Source organism: Cydia fagiglandana, chromosome 17 (genome assembly GCF_963556715.1).
Source record: "Cydia fagiglandana chromosome 17, ilCydFagi1.1, whole genome shotgun sequence".
NCBI lineage: Eukaryota > Metazoa > Arthropoda > Insecta > Lepidoptera > Tortricidae > Cydia > Cydia fagiglandana.
The window spans coordinates 13,774,587-13,800,194 of NC_085948.1; the positions used below are offsets into that span (position 1 = coordinate 13,774,587).

The 25,608-nt window shown below is 39.5% G+C and overlaps 1 protein-coding gene across 2 annotated transcripts in view; it reads right to left on the reverse strand.

Moving 5' to 3' along the window:
• The window catches only part of LOC134672585 (putative leucine-rich repeat-containing protein DDB_G0290503), a 33,020-nt gene extending 12,430 nt beyond the window's left edge, over nucleotides 1-20,590 (reverse strand). For both annotated transcript variants that reach the window (XM_063530531.1, XM_063530530.1), the window contains exons 1-3: nucleotides 20,425-20,590; nucleotides 10,519-10,583; nucleotides 2,034-2,253 (exon numbers count right to left, since the gene is read on the reverse strand). In XM_063530531.1, coding sequence (XP_063386601.1) covers nucleotides 2,034-2,253; nucleotides 10,519-10,583; nucleotides 20,425-20,439 — 300 coding nt within the window. In that variant the 5' untranslated portion in view covers nucleotides 20,440-20,590. The remainder of the gene's footprint in view (nucleotides 1-2,033; nucleotides 2,254-10,518; nucleotides 10,584-20,424) is intronic.
• Nucleotides 20,591-25,608: the final 5,018 nt, after the last annotated feature.

Here is a 25,608-nt window from a genome sequence, read left to right on the forward strand (position 1 = left end):
CCATCGGCCGAATATCCATCCGCCGGCCGCCGAATACCTATTCGGCCAGCGGAACTATACCTACCTACAATTTAGTTTTTCAGGTGCGTATTCTGCAGATTTGACCCTGTTTCCTAACTTGAACGTGCGCGCGGACACATTTCTAGGTTCGAAATGAGTGCGCGTGCAAGTCAGTGGAATGTTTAAATTGTTTTAAAATAATAAACAAGTACGAATATGATCAAGGCTGTTTCTTAAATCCAATTAGTTTATCCGGTATCCGGCCGGATATTAAAATCATGGCCGGATGCCGGATAGTAACCGAATATCCGCTACTATTAGCTACTGGTAACCATGGTAACACCAGATTTAACCGGTTAGCTCCGGGTTAGTGGGATGGTGCAAGTGGCGCTAAGTGGCTTATGTGTTAAACAATAACCCTATCATCATTATTTGAGTCACTAAACATTTTTTGATGATTAAGTATGATTGGCATTGGGCTAGCGTGGGGACTATAGCCCAAACCCTCTCGCACATGAGAGGAGGCCTGTGCCCAGCAGTGGGACGTATCTATATACAGGGTGATCAATCCAAATGGGTCAATATGGAGAAGTCAGAAACTATGAGAGATAGCAAAATCTGTTCTTAGGAACCATGGCTTCGATTTTAGATTTAATAATAATGGCATTCAATTTTTTTTTTTAATCTATCATACATAACCGGGATTCGAACATGGTCAATATTCTTGTTGTTTGTTTGTATGGCAACTTTTAAACGATGCGTGATAGGTGGGGGGTGCTCGACCAAATATCATAGAGGGCCGCAAGACAAAACAAAGTACATTAAAAAAAATCAAAATGGCCAACTTTTTTTTTAATTTTTTCTAGTTGGTCCGAGCGCGCTGAGATTAGGCATGCGGCGAACCTGGGGGCCCAAGATTACAATATCAAAAAAATATTTTTGGAAAAATTCAAAATGGCGGCGGACACGGGCAAAGTAAAATTTTCAAGTAGGTTAAGCGAGCCCGAAGGGCGAGCTTCATGCCGGGAGGCCGAAGGCCGACCCCGGTGGAAGGCCGAATGCCCTGAGCCTCCACCCCGACTCCCAAAACGCGAGGCCGAAGGCCGAACTGCGTGAATTCGGTGCTTCCAAGCGTTCTACCAAGTCAACTGTCTTGATGACCGAAGCCGGCGGGCCGAATGCCCCACGGCGAAGCGTCGAGGCTTGCAAAGGCCGAAGGCCGAGCTCTGCGTAGGGCCGAAGGCCCGAAGCGCCACACGAGAGGGGGAAGTTGGAGCTTAAACACGACCCAACACTTTTCCTATTGGGAGTCAATTTTTGGGCGTCGGCTCCACCCCGACGCCCTTCGGCCCTCCACCGGGGTCGGCCTTCGGCCTCCCGGCCTGAAGCTCGCCCTTCGGGCTCGCTTAACCTACTTGGAAATTTGTCTTTGCCCGTGTCCGCCGCCATTTTGGATTTTTCGAAAAATATTTTTTTGACATTGTAATCTTGGGCCTTCAGGCTCACCGCATGCCAATTCTCAGCGCGCTCGGACCAACTTGAAAAAATTAAAAAAAAGTCGGCAATTTTGATTTTTTTTAATGTACTTTGTTTTGTCTCGGGGCCCTCTATGATATTTGGTCGAGCACCCCCACCTATCACGCATCGTTTAAAAGTTTGCATACAAATAAACAACAAGAATATTGTCCATGTTCAAATCCCGGTTATGTATGATAGATTTAAAAAAAAATTGAATGCCATTATTATTAAATCTAAAATCGGAGCCATGGTTCCTAAGAACAGATTTCGCTATCTCTTATAGTTTCTGACTTCTCCATACTGACCCATTTAGATTGATCACCCTGTATATATATGTATCTGTATCAGCCTATGCTGAGATGATGATGATGATGAAGTATGATCTGTGATACGAGTTACAGATCAAGATATGATTTGAAATCTTTTCGACGCAGCGGAGTCGATCTCCAACAGGGTGAACCAACATGGCAGGAGAGTCTCGCCTAGAAGATGTTAAAATTGTTAAATAAACCAACCTGCAACAGTATCGTTTCCACATTGGACAGTCTCTCATCCAACCGCGATATCATTCCTTTAAGCGGCTCCAAGGCGCGGTGCTTCTTATCCAGCACCCCTAGCATCTTCTTGAGCTGTTCTCCCAGCGCTTTCTCGCGGTACTCGTGTCTCTCCAGCTTGTCTTCTGACGTGCGGAACATGTGGACTAGCGACAGCATGGCGTCGCGGATGTCTTCGTGTCTGTTGAGGATAGAGGGTACATAGAACTTACTTATTCAAAATAAAAGTCGTACATTTTTACAAAACCCAAAAAAATATGTTTAAGTACTAGGGCCTAAACTATTTATCCTACTATTATGCGGTCGTATCAAACTTATCTACACGCTGTATTTATGGCAATTATAATGTTTAATAAAGTTAGGTACGTGAAAAGATTCTTCGTTGCTCCCGTTTTTTAAAAATATCTATCAATAAAGTAGGTAGGTACTTAAATTTTAAATCATAAATTCCATATATTTATTTGAAAATATTAAGATCACCTACAAAGTCTTGACACGCACGAAACAAAGCCTACGATAACATGTCCTACATTTTAAACCCATTGTTATTTTCTCGTTTACATATTTATTGCTTTATCACTAGCATAATATTTAGATTAGGCCGACACCGCCAGGTCAACAGTCTCGTTTCGCCCCTCTTTCGCGAGGGGAAATGAAGCCAATCCTGCCGCGACCGCGACCTCAACCGGGTATTCGACGCATTTTTAATTTTTATGATGGTCCATGACTCATGACAATGACACGATGAGAATAACATGCTAGCCTTACGGTCTCCAGGTAGCTCTTAAGTTTTCCCAGAAATGTTTACATGTGCTTCCGTTTAGGTATTAGTCTGATGATTGCTAAATTATATGCAAGTCCGCAACGCATGTTACTCGTGTTATGTTTACATTAATATGCATTAATACTTTGTAGATACGCGTTTCTTATTTCTGTTAAAATAGTATGGGACTCCACATTCATACCACATTCCACTCTACACGTTGGGTTGAAGCAAAAAAAAACCGGCCAAGTGCGAGTCGGACTCGCACACGAAGGGTTCCGTACCATTATCTAAAAAAACGGTCACCCATCCAAGTACTGACCCCACCCGACGTTGCTTAACTTCGGTCAAAAATGACGTTTGTTGTATGGGAGCCCCACTTAAATCTTTATTTTATTATGTTTTTAGTATTTGTTGTTATAGCGGCAACAGAAATACGTCAACTGTGAAAATATCAGCTGTCTAGCTATCACGGTTCGTGAGATACAGCCTGGTGACGGACGGACGGACGGACGGACGGACAGCGGAGTCTTAGTAATAGGATCCCGTTTTACCCTTTGGGTACGGAACCCTAAAAACAAAATTTCCTAAAGAAACTCCTATGAAACAAACAAAATTTAAAAAGACATCAACGCGTGCCGACTGAACCTCATTCACTTTGATTACTATACAACACCTTATCTTAAGTACCTACTATTTAAGACTAATGCCTTGAGCATAATAACGAGGACCATCAGCATTCATCAAATCGCGCCGCACCGCGGTCACAACGAGATCGCTTACATAGGACACTTCTATGGGCATCAAAGGATTGATTGAGCCGCCTCGCGCCGCGTCCCGCCGTTTCGCTTCGGGATCGCGCGATGTTCGCCTACATAAGACGCTGCGTAAGCAAGATCCATATTTATTAAAAAACTTTCAACTTTCAAGATTCTTACAGATTCTGTCAAACAACATCCCATTTGACAGTATCTGCCAACAATAATACTTAAGTAATTTTATTTTGTACTTAACCATGACAAAATATGATCTTACACTAAATTTGACAAAAAAACTGTCAAATTTGACAGTTTGACAGATCATGTCAATATACATATACACTGGGACACTATAACATGTCACTTTGTACCAAATATTCCCATACGAAATCCAAAAAGTCGCCCAAAAATATATAAGCACAGCGATCACTGGGGCTGCAAGTGCGTTGCCGGCCCTTAAGATGAGAAATGCAGTCTACAAAAAATTACCCAACATTGACATTTAGTACTAAACTATGACAAAATATAATACTTTACACTAAATTTGACAAAAACTAACAAATTTGACAGTTTGACAGATTATGTCAATATACATTATGCCATGTCACTTTGTACTAAATATTACCATACACATAAATGCATGTATATAAGTAGCGTACACGAAGAGAGGCCTATAGGTCAGCAGTGGGCGACTGAAAGCGAAAATGATGATGATGATGATTACCATATAATTACCTATTCTATTCTATTCTATTCAATAATAATATTTATAGTCCGTTTTTTTTAGCATTAGAAAGAACTTCGCAGAAGTAAGCTTGTGGTTCCAAATCCGGCACTTTTAGCGGTAATAATTTGAAGTAAATTATATGTATTGACCATGCTACATTAGATAATTCAATAATTATTAACAATTAAAGAGCCTGATAAAAACTGCACGCTTGCTTCTGTGGAGTTCTTTCTAATGCTAAAAAAAACGAACTATAATTAATTTTATTTTGTACTTAACCATGACAAAATATGATCTTACACTAAATTTGACAAAAACTGTCAAATTTGACAGTTTGACAGATCATGTCAATATACACTGGGACACTGTAACATGTCCGTTTGTACCAAATATTCCCATACGAAACCCAAAAACTCGCCCAAAAATACATACGCACAGCGATCACTGGGGCTGCAAGTGCGTTGCCGGCCCTTAAGATGAGAAATGCAGTCTACAAAAAATTACCCAACATTGACATTTAGTACTAAACTATGACAAAATATAATACTCTACACTACAAATACACTACTACAAAAAAAAACAAATTTGACAGTTTGACAGATTATGTCAATATACATTATGCCATGTCACTTTGTACTAAATATTACCATACACATAAATGCATGTATATAAGTGGCGTACACGAAGAGAGGCCTATAGGTCAGCAGTGGGCGACTGAAAGCGAAAATGATGATGATGATGATAACCATATAATTACCTCATCATCATCATCATTTCAGCCTATATACGTCCCACTGCTGAGCACAGGCCTCCTCTCGTGCGCGAGAGGGCTTGGGCTATAGTCCCCACGCTAGCCCAATGCGGATTGGGGACTTCACATACACCTATGAATTTCTTCGCAGATGTATGCAGGTTTCCTCACGATGTTTTCCTTCACCGAAAAGCGACTAGTAAATATCAAATGATATTTCGTACATAAGTTCCGAAAAACTCATTGGTACGAGCCGGGGTTTGAACCCGCGACCTCCGGATTGCAAGTCGCACGCTCTTACCGCTAGGCCACCAGCGCTTCATAATATATAATTACCTATTCTATTCTATTCTATTCAATAATAATATTTAAGTAATTTTATTTTGTACTTAACCATGACAAAATATGATCTTACACTAAATTTGACAAAAACTGTCAAATTTGACAGTTTGACAGATCATGTCAATATACACTGGGACACTGTAACATGTCCCTTTGTACCAAATATTCCCATACGAAACCCAAAAACTCGCCCAAAAATACATAAGCACAGCGATCACTGGGGCTGCAAGTGCGTTGCCGGCCCTTAAGATGAGAAATGCAGTCTACAAAAAATTACCCAACATTGACATTTAGTACTAAACTATGACAAAATATAATACTTTACACTAAATTTGACAAAAAAAAACAAATTTGACAGTTTGACAGATTATGTCAATATACATTATGCCATGTCACTTACTAAATATTACCATACACATAAATGCATGTATATAAGTGGCGTACACGAAGAGAGGCCTATACTCAGCAGTGGGCGACTGAAAGCGAAAATGATGATGATGATGATGATGATGATGATGATGATGATGATGATGATGATGATGATGATTACCATATAAATCATGACCCGAACTTACTAACCCGAAATTACAAAAAAAAAAATAATCTATGTAAAACGGTCAAGTGCGAGTCGGATTTCAATATATCCATACAAAAAGTCATCAGCGCCTGATGGAGTTAATAGCAAAGTTTTTTCGTAAATTCGTACCTTCAGAACGATATATCTCGAAAACGGTAAGAGATAAAGCAAAATGGACTTCAGTTTTGAGCTGTCGTTAGTACAAAGTACTAAACGATTAATGCATTTCCGTATACATAGACCTTTTTTGGGACCGATTTGGACAAAAAAAAAATCAAAAAATGAAAAATACTAATACCGGGTCTAAAATCTTTATTTTTAGAGCTAGAGAGATGAAAAAAAAACCGTTTCTGTAAAATTTTAATATCTTTTGTTCAACCCCAAATCCAACCATATAGTCTTGTAACTTTAATTTAAAAAAAAATAACTTTGGTCAAAAATCACGTTTGTTGTATGGGAGCCCCATTTAAATCTTTATTTTATTCTGTTTTTAGTATTTGTTGTTATAGCGGCAACAGAAATACATAATCTGTGAAAATTTCAACTGTCTAGCTATCACGGTTCGTGAGATACAGCCTGGTGACAGACGGACGGACGGACGGACGGACGGACGGACGGACGGACGGACGGACGGACAGCGAAGTCTTAGTAATAGGGTCCCGTTTTACCCTTTGGGTACGGAACCCTAAAAACAATCTATATTTGTAAGGAAAGTGCCTAAAATGTTTTAGTGGTTTACCACTTTATCGGCATGCTTAATAGTTATTGTAGACATGTTATGCTAAATGGAGCTTTTTTTGTAGTCACGACAAATAAAAAAAATGTATTAAGCGATTTGCAAGAGTGAAAGCACAGAAAAATTAAAAGCTAAAAGTTCTAGCTCTAGGTAATAGGTATATAGGTAGGTACTTATTGGTAACAAACCAACAAACGAACGGACGGTCAGAAGAACATGGCAAACCTAATGGAGACTACAGTGCGGACTACGGAAACTTTATTTCGCCATTTTGTTGCACCACCCTAAAATTGTTTGTATAATATAAACCACAATAACCGGATGTTCCTCAGCCAGCCAAAGCAAACTGCTGAAACCGTGTAACGAGCATTATCGTATTATTAGAGTTCCAGCTACTGGTGCGGGTAGTTTTATTACTCGCGAATTAGCTGAAATAAGCGGCAAATGGGTCAGCTACTGAAATAGTTACGGGCGCTTGTTGGCGACAAACGTTTCTTACAAGACTATAGTCGTGTCGCTTTAGTCGTAAACTTTAGGATATTTTATACCGTAAAACGGGGTGAGTAGATTTCGCGGGGAGAGTTGGGTTATGAATGGGGAGAGAAGGTTTGAGAGGGGGTGAGAAGGGATTTTAAGGCTACTGCTACAAAAATAATGTATTCCAATTTAAAATGGGGCTATAGTAATACGCATAATAAAAAAAATCGATCCAACAATCTTCCAAAATCACCTTTGTATGAAAAACCCTCTCACCCCAAATACGAGGCACTACGGGGTGAGGTGGGTTTTCCTCTTTATCGTCAAAGTTATGAAATGGAACTACCCAAAATAAAATACAAACTAAAATACAAACGTCCGAATCACTTATTATGTACACCATTCAGTTGTCACACGTAAAAATAAAATCTTATCGAGGTTTGAAAGTCAAATTTCACCCAACTCACCCCATTTTTACGGTACCTAACTACATCATTTCCAAAGTTAGGATCTAATGGCACCTAAAGTACCTACGTCGTAAAAACCTAATAACACTGATTTACTAACAATGTTTTTTTTCATCAGTTTTTCATTAGTTTGTATATGAAACAATTTATTACGAATTTTAAATTACAGTAGGCCGCTCGGTAATTCGGCACTCCTATGCAGGATTGTTGGAAAACTGCCGGCTTATTGGATTTGTATGAGAATTAAAAGCTTTATATAGAACATAAGTTATATTTCCCTACTCTTATTTTTTCCACTGACAGCTTTTTTAATCTATCTAGGTAAATGCCGATTGTTATGATAAATTAAAAACTAAATATTTTTCATGAGAGGTAAAGTAGTAGGTATTACCTACCTAATAACTTTTGCTTAGTAGCACATAGCATTTAGTATAATATTCTTATGAAAGCTCTCGAATGAAATAAAGACTGAATAGTTGAATACCCATATTAAAGCACTCTTGTTCTATTTGTAGTATAAATCAGCACTTAAACGGTTCGATGTTATGGTCTTATGATCCACCAATACTGTACCAGAGATTTACGAGGTTTAATATCTCCAGACATCAGCCCTTGGAGATAAAAATGCTATTTCTAGATTTATGTGTATGAAGAGTTAACGTCCGGCCATGGGATCATTAATAAACACTTATACCTAAGGGTGATAGAGCTTGACGATGACATGACTATAAACAATGACCATATATGTATAAATAATCGTATATGATTCATAATTGTTATATATTTGCCGTGATTATTTTTCAAAAGTGTTTTTCACTAAAAAGACATGTCAAGATTGTTTACCTTTTTTTTAATGCTAAAAAAACGAACTATAGGAAAGTAGGCCTAAGATGGTCGCGCTTTATCGTGGCCCTCGTTCTAACTAACATAGTATGCAAGTGTGAAAGTTAAAGTTAAATTAAAGGACAAAAGTGCAACCATCACATACGTACAAGCTTTCCGCCAGCTAAGCTTAATCTTGTATCGGTCGTTAATCAGATTAACGGCTTATAAAATAAAGAACATAAAACAGAGTCCATAAACTCCAGATCACACTGTGCGGTTTTAGTTTATAGACCAAAAAGGCATGCGGGTCACGCGGGTGCAATAATATTATGAACTCAATAGCAATAGCCCTTTATACTATCTATTGTCTTTTTTTTTTTATCTTATTTATTTTATAAGCCTATCTATAGCTGGTCAAGCAGATCTTGTCAGTAAAAAAAGGCGCTAAATTCAAATTTTCTATGGGACGATATCCCTTCGCGCCTACATTTTTCAAATTTGCCGCCTTTTTCTACCGACAAGATCTGCTTGACCAACTATATTGTCTTTATTTTTTTATTTTTTTTATTTGTCGTGACTACAAAAAAAGCTCCATTTGGCATGGCATGACTACACTATTAAGCATGCCGATAAAGTGGTAAACTAGGTACTAAAACATTTTAGGCACTTTTCTTACAGATATAGAATGTTTTTTTTGCTTCAACCCAAGGTGTAGAGTGGAATGTGGTATGGTATGAATGTGGAGTCCCATACTATTTTAACAGAAATAATATTATGGTAACTACGAGTCAGGCCTAAATGTTTATTACAATAATCAAATCAGGTCTGATTGAATTAATTACTCAATCACCTACAACCATTTCAATTTGATGGTAATCCAATTAAGCGGCTTTTACATTATGAAATTTTAATAAATTTAGTACGCCTCCGATCCTTTGAGCCGCGGGTTGTCCCTGATACTCGTACGAGGACCTTCGAGCCGGATTGGCCCTCTATTGTGTTGTGTATAGTGTGTCTTAGAAATTGCTGTTCCTACCCACATTGTTGAAGTTGATAAAGTGTACAGTTTTAAAGCTGGTCGTAGGCGTAGGTAAGTAAATAGTTTAAAGTAAAATGCGATGCAAAACAAATAGGTAACTATTATTTTATACAGTACACAATGTACAGGATAAAGATACAATTTTAAAGCAATTAATTAGTTTGATTGCACCCATAGATGTACAAAGGCTAACTTATCCCTATAAAAATATATCTACTACAGTACCCCGTAGTTGTGAATGAAATGCTTTCCAAGGCCCAAGGCTACCGCCGGCGGTGCGTCGACCTTTACGTTTGACCTTTGGCTAAATTCCATCAGGGGAAACAAAACGCAATTGCGATGCTCCATGCTCCCTTAATTGTTCAACGAGGGATAACGACAAAAACAAAAATAATGTAACTGTATGTATAGCTGGCAGCAGGTGTCGCTACGAAAATTGACATGATGAAAATGTCAGCACATACAATACAAAATGGGTTAAACATTCTTAAAGAGCGTTTTTCAATTAAAAGACACGTCAAGATCGCGTAGTCTTTTTCTAAAGCCCCCTCCAGACTATGCGCGTGAATCGCGGGCGAAGCCGCGATTCGCGCACGAGTGTGGAGGAGGCTTTATGCTAAAAAAACGAACTATAGGTACGTACATTACATTAATTCACTATAAAGGCCTTTCCAGACGGGAACAATTTTACGTTAATCGCGTTCGGATTAAATTGTCCAATCAAATCAGGTGGTGCGGACGCAAAGGTCAATTTGGTTGGCCACTTTCACCAATTTTAAATTTATGTTATTTGAGCGCTCGAAATTTTAAGAATGGTATACTTGCGTCCACACCCCATTTTATCGGTAATATCGGTCATAATCGGCGGTTGAATTCGGCGAACCAAATTGGCGTTTGCGTTCGCGCGGACCGATTTGATCGGTCAATTTAATCTGATTGGCGAAAAATTGTCCCCGTCTGGACACGCCTTAAGTCTTAACTTACGTGACATTCCTGGCTTGCGCGTGCGGAGTCCACAGCAACAGGGCGGCCGCCACCCACAACAGCCTCTGGGGACAGAATCTGCATTAGCATCTTGCATACAGAATAGTGCGTATTAGGCACGGTATAGTCGAACGCATAAGTAGTCTGATGATGATATTCCAAATTTATATTAAAGGAAAAAAACCGGCCAAGTGCGAGTCGGACTCGCGTTTCTAGGGTTCAAGGTGGGTTCAAGTCCAAGTCCGACTCACGCTTGACTGCACATTTCTAATAGGTTTTCCTGTCATCTATAGGTAAATAACTATTTTGCGTATTTTTTTCAAAATTTTAGACCCAGTAGTTTCGGGGATAAAGGGGGGGGAATGGTAATTATTTGGCTATTTTCTTAAATAACTTCAAACCTATGTATTTTAAAATTATAAAAAAAAACATGTCCATTGTTGGGTCACTATTTACATATCTGTACCTTTCAACTTAATTGGTCCAGTAGTTTCCGAGAAAATCGGCTGTGACAGACGGACAGACAGACACAGACGCACGAGTGATACTATAAGGGTTCCGTTTTTTCCTTTTGAGGTACGAAACCATAAAAATGTGGTACGAAACCATGAAAAAGTTACGCTTCAGGCAGGACTTGAACCCGCAAAGAAAAAGGAAAGAAAAAAAGACTTACGAGGGGTAGGCTTAATTCCGTAGCTCAATTGGTTAAGAGCAACCCACGGATTGAGGAGGTTGCGGGTTCAAGTCCTGCCGGAAGCGTAACTTTTTCCATTTTTTCCTTTAATATGAAATTTATGACATTTACCTAAAATAATTAAATACGCAATCGTATAATAGATGATTTCATTGAAAAGGTAACCTAACCTATTTTCAAAATAGCTATTAATTTACGAGAACTACGAGTAAAAGTATGACCATATAAACAAACGTGGAAAACATGAACTTATCGTTTTTTCCCGGATTTATCCTGCATCTTTTTTGTTATGTAGAGCTTGTATCATTTATGTAGAGCCATAAGTAGGTAAGTATGGGCGTATATTGAGCGTGTCACATATTTTTGCACAGCTTGTTGATATTATTGAGTTGACCTGACTATACTGTAGCAACACTAAAGGTCTACAATAGTCTCAATAGTAGGCTGATTTATTTATAAACAGAGATCACAAAGATTGGATCATAATTCATAATACAGTCCTCATATAGGCCGTACATAAGCTTGATCATTCATGACGTTCAGGTATTTCGTAATTAAATTACATTTAAATCTGATGTGATGTGAGGACAATATATATCTGTCAGGGGCCGATCGTTAAATCAGGCATATCGTGAAATTCCTAGACATATCGTGAAACGTGAAAATCTTTGACTCGTTCCCTGAATCGACGGAGCCCCGCTACTCCTATTTCTGGGCAGTTTGCTCTTCGGGCATCTGAAGCAACCTGACGATGAACCTATCCTACCTATATATTGGTTTAATATGACTATCGTCAAAACATTACGATCTGCCTGATCTTACGATCGGCCGCCGACATATCTAAAAACATTAATTACATACCTGCATATATAAATTTGCAATGTAATATCGTATTAGCTACTTTATCTTAAGGGGCTCCCCCACGCCAATGACCTTCGATCTGAATCCCTTAGTTTTCTAATGTTTTTTGTAGCTTATCATATTAACAGCAACGGCTTTAAGCAATATAGTATCCCATATTTACTTTAAAGTTAATTGTCTTCGAGATATTTGGCATCAAAGTTGAACAATTTTAGGCTAAAAAACTGCTTTTCTGGCCATAACTTTTGTGTTAATTAGTTTAAAATTAAAACCTTGGACACGATTTTCGAGACTTCAAAGACGAACCCAAATATGTAGATTTCATACATTTAAGATCCTTCACTGCAAACTAGATACGAAAAAGTGTTTTTTTAGACAATGTTTAAAAAATTCATAAAAAAATAAGTATTAATTTTTTCCAAAATCCGGTGGACAAAACCGGAGATAAAAGATTGAAGAACCGATAACCGTTTGTCTTATAATTCTATCTGTAGTGCAAAAAAAGAAGATACGATTTAAAACTTGTCAAAAATCGATGAAAACCTCGGGTAGCCCCTTAATATAATATAAACAACTTCAAGCTCTATTAACGTATAATTGCAATTCAAATATTTAGCAATTCCTGTTCACAATCGCTAATACATTTACAAATTGACACAAGTTATGTACTGACCATTCCTTAAGCTAAGTACTTACCTACCATATTTATCAATCGGGCACAAAGAACTGGCCTTAGATAAAGCGTGCGGTGTAAACAATTGAAGCTTAATTTAACCGTAATTAGGGGTCATCCATTAATTACGTCACACGTTTAGGGGGAGGGAGGGGTCAAGAAAATGTGACATATTGTGACATGGGGGAGGGGGGAGACACAAACTTTGTGACGTCACTTTAACTTCATCAGTAACCGAAAATTTATTTGAATTATTTAGTTCGCTGTGCATTTAAATAACAAGTTTTTAAAACGAAAATAGTTTTTAATCGTTTAATTTTCTTTCCTAAGCAGTTTTGGGTTATAAAAGACTAATATTTATATCGTCAAAAATATTTTGATAAAATATTAATAATACTTAGGTACTTACTTAATTCGATTTGGCGATTTCGTAGAAAAAATGTGACGTCACACTAGGGGGGGAGGGGTTTGCCAAATGTGACCAAGTGTGACAAGGGGGGGGAGGGGTCAAAAAACCTAGAAATTGGTGTGACGTAATTAATGGATGACCCCTTAACATTATTGGCTATGATGCTATGAGTAAATCGCATAGCGGATCTAAGTGATAGTAAGACTAAAAGCGAAGCGACGTAAGAAAGTAAGAATTAGTACATTACGATACCAGTGCGAAAAGTAGGAAATTACCTTTTCGCATGTGTATTGTACAACATTTTACAGTACATATGACCCTTTAAATTTTTGGTATAGGCGGCACGTATTGTCCTTAACCCCGCCCGCGCCCTAGGACGGTAAAGAAGCACCTATGTACCTACTGTAATAGTTATTTACGATACAAGTGCGTAAAAGAGAAAATTCGAAACGAGTGGCGATAAATTAAAACACGACCGAAGGGAGTGTTTTAAATCGACACGAGTTGCGAATTACCTATTCGCACGTGTATCGTACAACGTTTTACAGTACATATGGCCCTTTAAACTTTTGACATCGCACGAAAAGTGCTATTTTACGCAATAGTGCGGGAAAATAGGACCATATGTACTGTAAAAGTAATTTCAGCGTTTTTACAAGCTTTTATTTACTTTCACCTGTCTCGTTGTCAGTCTGTATATAATCAAATCTTGCAAGTTAAATTTGATCCACTTCCCGGTTTCCGATTGAGCTGAAATTTTGCATGCATGTTTAAAACGGATGACAATGCAATATTATGGTACCATCGAGCTGATCTGATGATGGAGACAGGAGGTGGCCATTAGGAACTCTGTGATGAAACAACGCCACCTAATTGTGTTAGGGGTTTTTATAATTGTCTCGATGAGTATTTTAGCTGTCTGTCGTAAAAAAAGTACAGTCAGCGATAAAAGCTTGGATCAAAAATTCAATTTTTGCCAACATTTTTTGTCATAAACTTATTGAAACTTCATCCGCCCCTAAACTAAAGTGGTGAAAAAAGAGTTGAAAGTATGTAATTGGACACGAAATTATTCTTGACTTTCTTGAGTGACAATATAATTATATGGGCTAGAAACTTCGTACCTAGTAAACACAATATTATATCATAATAGAACCAGAAAAGTGATATTAAATAGCCTCTTGGAAGTTTATACCCTAAGACGATTAAAAGTTTGTAAAGGAAACGATTTGAGTAAGACTTGAAACTTCGTAAAAAGATACAATATTAGATAAGGCGAAAGTCTAAGCGTTTTTAAAATACTCTAATTAATGTAGGTACTTATTATGCTCGAACCGGGACGTCTGTCATACATAGTTCTATAGAAGTGTTTAAACTTGATGAAACAGTTATTGTATCTCTAAAGTATTGACTAAATGCGCCCTTAAAGAGCAAGGTTAAAAGTATCAATTTAATGGAATATTGAATTGAGCGTGGGGTCGCGATAATGTGACCCCTCTTCTTATCTAGCCGTCCACACTCGGCGAGACGCTATTTCGTATTTACACACCATTTATCTGCTGTTTAGATTTCGTGCTCAATATCTTCGGAGTTATTAGTTAGGTTTGCTTTGTTATAAGGACGATTAGTTGATTATAACGAGTAAAAAGTTCAAAATACTACTTACAACGCTATTTCGAATTTCGTATACCTAACGTAGGTACCTGTAGATTTTTTTCAAATCAAAGTCCGTTAAATTGTAGTCTAAGAAGTAGGTAGGTATGTTACCAAGACCATAAAAATGCACCACCATTTCTTTCGCTATATCGTAATTCCATAAATAAGGGATTCGTATAATAAGTGCAACCTTTAGTAGTGCTCGCCCTTAAAGTTGGTCAAAGACGACTAGTCGTTGTACGATGGCATTACTAGTCGAGAAATTATTGTTTTCATCCGCTTGATTGATGCCGACTCTATGACCATTAACTAAACGTTATCAACTAATTAATTATCATCTCAAACCCGACAATGACCCGGCGACCTTTATGTTGAGTTCATAACTTAATAACTGTATTTAATATAAAAGACGAGACCATGCGGGCCGCATCGTAAACAACTAATCTCTTTAAAGCCTTGACCACCAACTAAGACTCAAGAACCTAACTTATTTATCCCTTTATAGAGCTCTTCTTACGCTGGCTATAAATACTCTTTCTTAGTAATGCAATTGCGTGGAAGACTAATAAAATAAACATGCATTAAGTACCTCTTCATTGATAATCGTTAGGTGATGTAACTTCGTTTGAGTGTTCTCAATTGGCGTTGTCATAACCAAATTTGATTTAAGCCCTATTTTGTGGGTCAGAGAAACTGTTCAATTAGTGTAACTATGTTATTTTATATTTGTCTTATATGTATTACATATCTGTAAACTGAATGTAAAAACCGGCACGTATGGAGATCCAAGGGGGAGGCCTATGTTCAGCAGTGGACGTCTTATGGCTGAGATGATAATGATGAAACTGAATGTAGAGCCTCTAATAGAGCTTAGGGTTGAACCTGAGAGGGCCATTGTAATACCTACTTTTCCGTTTTAACCCCCGATGCAAAAAAGAAGAAAAGATGTAGCTTTCGGAAGAATCAACCGATTTAATAGCGATTTTCGGTACACGATTTGTGATATACTTATGACAATGATAGCTTTTAACTGTTTACTGTTTGTTATATATTATAACACTGTTTATTATTTTACCTAGGGCTTAGAAAATCTAAAGTTAGGTACTATTGTTTAATTATTATTTGAAAATATGATATCCGTCCGCTTTTTTGTCATATTACTGATTTTTCTGACAAAGTTAGGCAGTATAATAAGGTATAAGTATAGATGCTGATGTAAGAGCTCACCACAAGCCTTAATGTTCTTCCGTCGAAGCTTAATTTAAGGAGCTTATTCCATAAGAGGAAGGAGGATGATGATAATTCGTTTCACCAAGTCTTGTGAGTAAAGTAGTTAGAATGTAGGTAGGTACCTATAAAGGATGACTGTATTTAGTCTAATTTTAAACTTAACCGCCATGACGGCATCGCCTGAACAAAGCGAAAGGACTAGGACAAAATAAGTCCTTGGCCAAGATCCAGACAAGCTTATTGAGATTGGAAATATGGACCTTAATTGCTAAAACATTAGACACATTTAAACATTTAACGTTCCTAGATATTTTAATAATGAATTCCATAAGATCGAGTGCTTGGGCCGCTAATAGATATTCATTAGTGCATTAATACAATAACATACATAGATGCAGTATGTTGTCAAACATATACACACACACACACACACACATCACTGGCTCAGTGACCCAAAGAGGATCTTGGCCTCTGACACAAGAGAGCGCCATTCTGCCCTATTCTGCGCCACTTCACGGCATTTGGCAGTTGCCAGTTTTTTTTTTGTCAAACATATTATAACCATATAATATTTTATCGTATTGGACGTAACTATATAGTACCTATTCTGCCCCTACGAAACCCTCGGCGCAGCAGTGCGCCCCTACCCGGCGGCTGTTATGTTTATTGTGGGCTCTAATGCTAAAGCAAAATTATTATAGTTTAAGACTAAGATTTAAAAAAAAACCTTTATGCGCAGACTGAACCACCTGAATTCATGCATAAAGCATGGAAGCACCTATGCGTGTCTTTATTTGGTCTTAGTTTATTTATTTACTTATTTATTTATTTATCTATGCGTTCTAAATGTGTGTCAGTCACAAAAGCTTGCCTAAGCAAGTTATCGGCCCTTCGATTACGAGACATAGCCTCGAGCAAAAACTTTACTGTAGGTGTTCACCGCTCGTGCGTCTGTGGCATTGTTGTTACCTACTAAATAAGATAAAGCTGGCTCTACACCTCATAGCCTCGTTATGCTCACTGTATTCTACGTACCTAGTATACCTAGGTCGATTCAAGAAAGGTGGCACAGGCTTTATATGTAAATTTCGACAGTTCAGCACAAATCTCGCTAGCTGGATTCGCATAAATCTACCTTTACCTATCGTAGACCACACTTGCAAGAGTTCCAAGAGCGGTGACAGAAAGGAACCTCATGCATTCGCGGCCGCTATCTAGCTGTCTGTCTATCAATGGCATCAATCAAAGGCCTATATTTAACAAATATTTTCAGTCTGTTATTCTATTGACGCATCTGTAGTAAATCTTAAATATTGTCTAAGTTAAAAATTAATGAGGGCTCTAAAGCATACAAGAAATCGTACGATCTGCAATTTTAACTTGATGTTATACGTAACAGATGTGTATCTACCTACCTATGTATGTACATACATACATACATACTTACTATATTAGTTAGGTATACCTACATGTGGACCCGCCTTTACGTCGTACGGGATTCCGGTTCCACTCATACTATAATGTTATCTTTCATATGATTAATGAATCCAATTGAAGTGCCAGATGATATTGCACCTGATTTCGATTTCTATCGAAAATTAACTTGAGCAGGATAATGACTTACAAAACCCAACTTTGCATCGAACGAGTGCATCCCAATATTAATATACTTAAGAGGCTTATGATTAAAGTTGTGTTCAATCCTTATCTGGCGGAGTATTTGAATCCAAATTCATGGGAGCTTACAAGCCGCGTGGGTCGGCCGACTCACATAAGATTCATGTAAACTAGCGATTAGGTTGAGGTTCTTAGGAAACCGGAACGGCAGGGCAGTTTTTAAACGAGTGTAGTTCTCTACCGGATAAAAATTTGAACTTGCTGGTCGTTTCAACAAGACAGGTGTAGGTACATTACTCGTATTTACGTACAAGATGGCAATTGAAGTGATCGGCATGAGGTTGGTAGGTATGACTATGTTTAAAGTCAGATTTAGACATAGACTTATTGAAAATTTACATAACAATAACAAGGGAGGGTGTCTTAGATATTTTCTACCTTCATCTACTTAGGTATAGGTAGGTAGACTGAGAAAAAAGTGCAAGTTGCTCGCATCTTCCTTTCTTCTGTACTACCTATTATCCCTGATGATCTTGGTGGTGGTTGAACATCAATAATAATACGTATGCCTACCTAATAACTAATACGTTTTAGTTCATTTCTAAATTACCTACAATTAGTAACGTCGTTTTCGCCACTTTCAAAAATATCCTGACATGGTTATTACTGTTATTAGGGTTCTAACACTTCTAACTGGCTACCTAAATGAATAAATAAAATAAAGACTGGCTCTAACACTTCTAACTGTATAAGCTAACAGGCTAACTAAATGAATTAATAAAATAAAGACTTGTGAATTAGTGAACAAGCCCACTCTCACTTTTTAACCAGCCATTAGGCCATTACAAGCAGCAATAACGTTAGTTAGTTACCTCAATTTGCGTGCAGCAGCCAACTGTTTATTGAGCCAACTTTACGATGTGCGAAGAGCATTCGCTAACTGCGTTAACTGCACCCGTGGGGCAATCAACTTTCCTATTTGTATTGTACACTCAGTTCAGAACCTCCTCCTGGTAGTTGAGTCCTGGGGCCTTAGGGGCTGTCCATAAATTACGTCATCTATTTTTGACGGTTTTTGGACCCCTCCCCTCCCTCTAAAATCATCCAAAATCATGCTTCGAATGCCCCGTTTCCTAAATCATGCTTCGAATGACCCCGTTTTCTCCTACGTCATGCTACCATCATCCGATGTCCAGACCCCCCCCCCTCCCTCAAATTTGAAATGACGTCATTTATGAATAGCCCTTTACCATGATGTCCTTATTGCGATTCTGTTTAGGACCTAAACTGAATTGCTTATACACGATGAATTTAATCGGTGGTCAGGAACATTTTTTTCTAACTCGGTAATTGATGTAGATAACGTTGAAGTCGTAATTACGTGGAAAGAAACTAGTTTTTTTTATCATAATTTTAATTTTGGGATCTATTTTATCCTAAAATCCTTGTCACTCTACTAATCGTTGTCTATGAGGCCTTAGGAGGCCTTCTTATTCTTTGTGAGATACCTTAATAATCTAAACTTTTTGATTAACAAAAATAATAAAGTAATGAGATATCCCTAAACTTCTTATTAATACTTTCCGAGACATATTAGTAATTCATACAATATTACGGTTTTAGGTACTTACTTACGTTTTTCAGCGCACCGCGGTGTCCGCGATGGGTGGCGCTCTAACCTAGACCGGTGGTGACCTAGCCATCTGTCACTGTGTGACATGTACCGGAGAGCTTAGCTAGCTCTCCGGAACATGTCACACATGGTGACAGGTAGGTAAAACTATCCATACAATCTCTAAAATGCACGAGGATTATGTAAGCAGGTACTTACATCTCCGACCATGCACTGAAAGACAGGCTGGCAGTGGCGGATTTGCCCTAAGGCACAGTAGGCCGGGCCTAGGGCGGCCAGAAATTAGGGGCGGCAATCTGTATGGTGGGTGCTGAGAAAAAGGGCGGCTAGTGTTTATTACAGGGCCTGGGGCGGCCAAGACTGCAAATCCGCGGCTGATGCCTGGTCTTACTCGATGCGCGGAAAAACGGTGGGTTGTTGGACCGACAACAGTGCTTGGCAACACTGCTGTCGGTCCGTTCTCTCAATATTATTCTTAGGTTCCGAATATCGGTACAGTTGTTTAATGGGGTGTTCCTGCATCGGTCTTGATGGTTTGACTGGCTCCGATTTCTTAATGTTAACATTGCTTCTAATCTTTGCAGCATTTAAATACCTAAATCACCTTAAGATATGGGTATAACATTTGATGGTACCTACCTACCGGGTGGGTAGCGCACAATTCTATAGGCACGGTTCTACTCGTATAGATAACAATATTTCGTGGACCAAGAACACAACATGGACTAGCTAAGGTCATTCTTCCTTGACAAAATAATTATTTTTGCAATAGGTAGGTACCTACCGATTCAAAGGAATAACTTGTTTTCTGTATCTATGTATATTATAATTTATATCTAGCTGTCCTATGCCCGAAAGTACAGTCGTAAGCTTTAACACAATACCTAATTATAATAAGAATAATTGACAAACCTCAGTAAAGTAATATACCTCAAATGGTTTAACAGTAATGTAAGCAGCTTTTGAATAACTAATTAATAATTATCTTACAGATTACTTTTCTTTGACACTGAACCCTTTATCACGAGACATGCTCATGAATAAAACTTATTAGTAAGATATCACATAACTAGACAACCATTTAATATTTCTAACTTAACTACTAAACAATAGAAGTAATAAATGTTACTTACCATAGTTAAAATCATTATCCGTTTGTCGAATTTGAAATCGGAACGTATTGTAACGAACGCCGGTTCTAAATTTGAAATTGAAAGTGCGAGAGTTGTGTGCGTGCGCGCGCGGCCGGTCGCGAACTGAGCGCGACGTAGAGATACTCGTGAACGATGAACTTTAGGAGCGCCGGCGCCGCTGCACTCATGCTCTTTACTTTATTATACCTTGACTTATTCCTGTTGGGAGGAGAGTCGGGCGTATAAAGAATACCAATGTCATAAGATCGACAACGAGAAAGAGCCGTAACAGTAAAGGAAAAACGTACCTATCTATTCCATTGTTTAATTAATTCCAACTGCTTTTCCTATGGCTGATATGCGTGGAGGAACACGCTCGGATGAGTTTTCGCTCTTTTGGCAGTAGTTTTCCCATTGCATATCATCTCCTTAGGGGTAGGGTCTAAGGATAAAAGTGTGAGAACGCATCCATAGTGAACGCAACCTAATATGCGGTCTCTATCGCACCGCGTTGTCTCGCTTTTCGTTCGTGAAAACATAGAAATTAATGGCCGACTGGATGTTTAAACTAAATTAAATAATAAAGTGCTTGTTAATTAATCGGAGTATCTTTTCTCACATTTCACAAAAAGGATCCTGTCTTTATATTTCAGCATCGGTAGATATGTTGTCTGTAGGTACAACCTTGCTCTGAGAAAGAACATAAACATCCAAATTCGAAGATCCTTTATCTGCGTCTCTACTACTCGATTAAAGAAAGAACGTTAGAGATGAAAAAAATCTACCTTCGAATTCAATGGCTACTCCCTGATGGGTCGATTGACTCTCCCACTAGTACCTAAGCAACTGGAATATCACCACTCGACATATCCGATCAGCATTCCATTAGGACAGGTATTTTCGGACACTATCGGCCAAGCGGACAAGAGATCCGATTAACTGTTTACCTAGAGATCTGATAAAAGACGTTGCTTTGTTAAACCAACAAGGAGATTACAGCTTTCCGTTATCTGTAGGACTGTACTTCCCTTTTGGTTATTCAATGTGTCAACATATCAACTTGTAGGAGTTATAGGTACAAGTTTACAACTATGTGCGAGGGAATGAAGTGGAGAGGTCGAGCTTACGAAGCTGGTTTTTATTAGAGATGCACCGGATATCCGGTTACTATCCGGTATCCGGCCTATCCGGCCATTATTTTACTATCCGGCCGGATACTGGATAGTGACCTGCTATCCGGCCGGATACCGGATAGTAACATTGCTTGATTTCGGAGTAAACAAATTGTATTTAAGAAACAGACACGGTCATAATCGTACTTGTTTATTATTTTAAAACAATTTAATAATTCCACTGACTTACACGCGCACTCATTTCGAACCTACAAATGAGTCCGCGTGAACGTTCACTAGGAAACAGGTTAAACTTGCAGAATGCGCACCTGAAAAACCGAAATGTAGGTATAGTTCCGCCGGCCGAATATCCGGCGGCCGGATACCGGATATTCGGCCAGTGTCCAGGCCGGATATCCGGTATCCGGCCAAACAACTATCCGTTGCATCTCTAGTTTTTATTTATAGTTTTGTCAGCAACACTTTAATTCCACTTTTCTCGAATACCTACACCAGTGAACGCATATATTTAGTATGGAAACCGCCTTTAGGAACATTACCGTTCAAATTCTCGGGCCAAATTAGCACACACACACAATTACGCCTACATTCAAATAGGACGACGCGTTTACAGAGCCTGTAATCAAAGCTGGTAAACAAAATAAGAGTCATCTTTATTACTCTAATGGTACATAGCTAAGTGTAGATGAAATGCATATAATGTCAATAACTACCAATCAGCGACATTAATCCGCTAATAACCTTCTTGCTGTACGTACTGGCCGCTTAGAGTTCGCGGTTCATATTTGATTAGAATATGACTTGGACAGGGATAGGTTTATGCCATACAGTGAAGAACCAGTCAAATAATTCACGTATAATAATTTAATGCAGATTAAAAGATAACTAGTTAAAATGTTGTTATGACATGACAGACTAACTCAACATAAGTAAATATATATCATTGTTGTATAAATGTATTCCGCTATAATAAGTATTTTGTATATTTTATTATCTATCTGTATGGCAGTGCGAAGTCACGTTCAGGTATAGTCTGTCCGTTTTTCTAAGATCAAGTACGCCACAGTAAATGTATGGCGAACTTGATCTTAGAAATCGGACTGGCTATACAGTCTGCAAAATTTACATGGGTACAAGAATCGGGTCAAAAATATTTGAACAGGCGGAGTCACAATAAATCCCCACTTTCAGTTCAGAATATTTTATATGTATATAGCCGGTCAAGCAAGTTTGTCAGTAGAAAAAGGTGCAAAATGAAAATTTTGTATGGGACCACAGCCGTTCGCGCGCTTACATTTTCTAAATTTGCCGCTCTTTTCTGTGTGCATTTGTTAAATTAATTCAGTGAAAGCATGATAGGAAAAATGTATCTACATATAGGAGACCGGGTATGATTATCTCACGGGTTATATCTCATGAATAGAACATATTCTAGATGGTTTACTAACGAATGGCCCAAAAACGTTTCCCAAAGTATCACATCCCAAACTATGTTTCCCAAAAACATTCCTCAAAAATATGTAGTAAATGATCACTAAAATTAAAACTCCATTTTAATATAAAATGATAACCAAATTTGTTACATCTTGCTATTCTATTAAAGCAAATAACACCAAAGTAATAATTGTAACCCAAAAATTGTAAATAACTACCAATTTTTAAACCACATTTTAGTCTAAAATGACATGCAATTTTTTTTACATCTCGTTATTCTATTAAATTAATTAATCCACTTCGATGACCTTTTTCTAGTACACAGTATTTCGTTTCTGTATGGACGGCAGTTCTAACCTAAAACACTTTTCTAATAGCATTTCGATTCTGTGAGGGTCACAGTTCTAACCTAACCTAACCCACTTTTCTGATAGTGGTTCCGTTTTGTGAGGATCGCAGTTCAAACTTTTTTTTTTTTTTGATGACCCAGGGGGAATCCTTATGGATCCCACTGGCCCGGGAGAAGCTCAGTGGGTATGTCCGACTTCCACGGACTAAACCCCCTGGGGTGTTCCGCCGCGCGCTTTGTTGACGGGGTTTCGGGAACTCGATTGTAGACCTCCGATACCCCATCGGCGTTGCTCTTGCGAGCCCATCATTTGGGGCTGCTCTAGCAGCGTTCTCCGCTGAAGGCACCTCGGAACACTTGAGGGCCTTCCAGCTCGAAACCTCTTCAGGCGAGTGATGGAACTCCCGACCCATCACCCGCAGGTTCCCGTTAAGGCGGCATTATCCTAGCTGCGAAGGCTCTTCTCCGCCTACCTGGCCTCCTTCGGCGCTGAGGAAGCGAGTTCGCGTCGTCCTCGCGCAATCGTTCTGCGGCTTCCTTTTGCGTCAGAACGGTGACGCTAAAGGAAGCCACTGCCGCCCATGCCTCCTCACTGCTGATCATACGGCGTATTAGCGCCGGCAGTGAGAGGTCTCCTCCCACAGCCGCGGCCAGAGCAGCGCGAGGCTCCGCCCACGCAGGGCATATCTCGCGCGTGTGTTGGGCCGTGTCCACGGCTCTTCCATCACAATGGTGGCACACTGTCGTCGGCTCTCTTCCCACCCTCTCACACAGGTACCAGCCGAAGCAGCCGTGCCCCGTCAGGAGCTGTGTGAGGTGGAAGGATGGTACACCGTGTTTGCATTCGACCCATTCTTTCAGAACAGGCCGAACAGCGGCCACCAGGTCCCGGCTAGCTCCCGGGATCTCCAGACGCTCCGACCACTTTTCATAGAGCACCTCTCGTGCTTCTTCCCGCCACTTGCGAACTTCTTGAGGGGCGGGCCAGTTTTCCTCCCTCCTTGCTGCTAGCACCCGCCAATAGACCGCAGACTGAACCTTGGCTTCAAGGTCCCAAGGCGGGCTCCCGGCTAGCAGGCCGGCTGCTGCGTGCGAGTTATCGCGATACGCTCTAGCCACCCTGAGAGCTATGGCCCTCTGCGGCCGACGCAATAGCGCCGCACTTCGAGTTCTCAGGGTGCCCGCCCATATTGGCGCCCCGTAAAGCGCCATTGAGCGCACCACACTTATATAAAGCCGCCTGCAGGCTCCTCCTGGACCGCCTAGATTTGGGAGAATCCGCCCAAGGGCTCCGGCTGCAGCCAGCAATTTCGGAGCCAAGCGCCTGAAGTGTTCCTCGAACTTCCACTTACCATCGAGAACGAGTCCTAAGTACTTCATCGTCGACCCGACGGCGATGGAAGTTCCTCCCACGGTAATTTGGGCTCCCTCCGGTGGTTTGTTCCGAGGCCCGTGGAAGACCAGAACCTCAGATTTGTGCAGTGCGACTTCCAGACCTAGCGCCCGAATCCTGTGCACCACGTATGCAACCCCTGCTGTAGCTACATAGGCGGCCTCCCTGTAGGTCCTGCCACGGGCCGATACGAGGGTGTCATCAGCGTAGCAGGTAATGCTGACTCCCCGCAAAGAGGCCCCGCGTAGGACCCAGTCGTATCCAATGTTCCACAGGAGTGGGCCCAGCACCGAGCCCTGTGGAACACCGCACGCCATCTCCCGTCTCCCCATGCCGTTCTTAGTTGGGAATACCACAACGCGCCCGGCAAAATAATCCGCCACTGTTTTTTGTAGATAGTTGGGCACGTTGTGATATTTGAGTGCCGCTTTAATTGTCTCCCAGGGTAAGGTGTTGAACGCGTTTGAGATGTCCAGTGACACGGACATCACAACCCCACCCTGAGACACCTCCTCCTCGGCAAAATCCCTTACGCGTTCAATCGCGTCCAGTACCCACCCAAATTACGTAGAATTTAACGTACCTATATTAACATAACAAAAATTACTTTAAATACTTGCTTATTTGTCAAATTTGCGAAGTGACAATTTTGACCAAACATCTTTTTGGAATATAATCATCAACTGAAAAATAATAAATAATTATAATTATAATTTAATTTGTTCAAATACTTCATTGTAATATAATCATCATTCTCTTGCCCTTGTTCCATTCACTTGGGGTTGGCGCAGCATGTCTTTTTGGAATATAATATTAGACAATAAAAAACGTTTGCTAAATAAGTTTTTGTCCTAATAACATTTGACAAAGTAAAA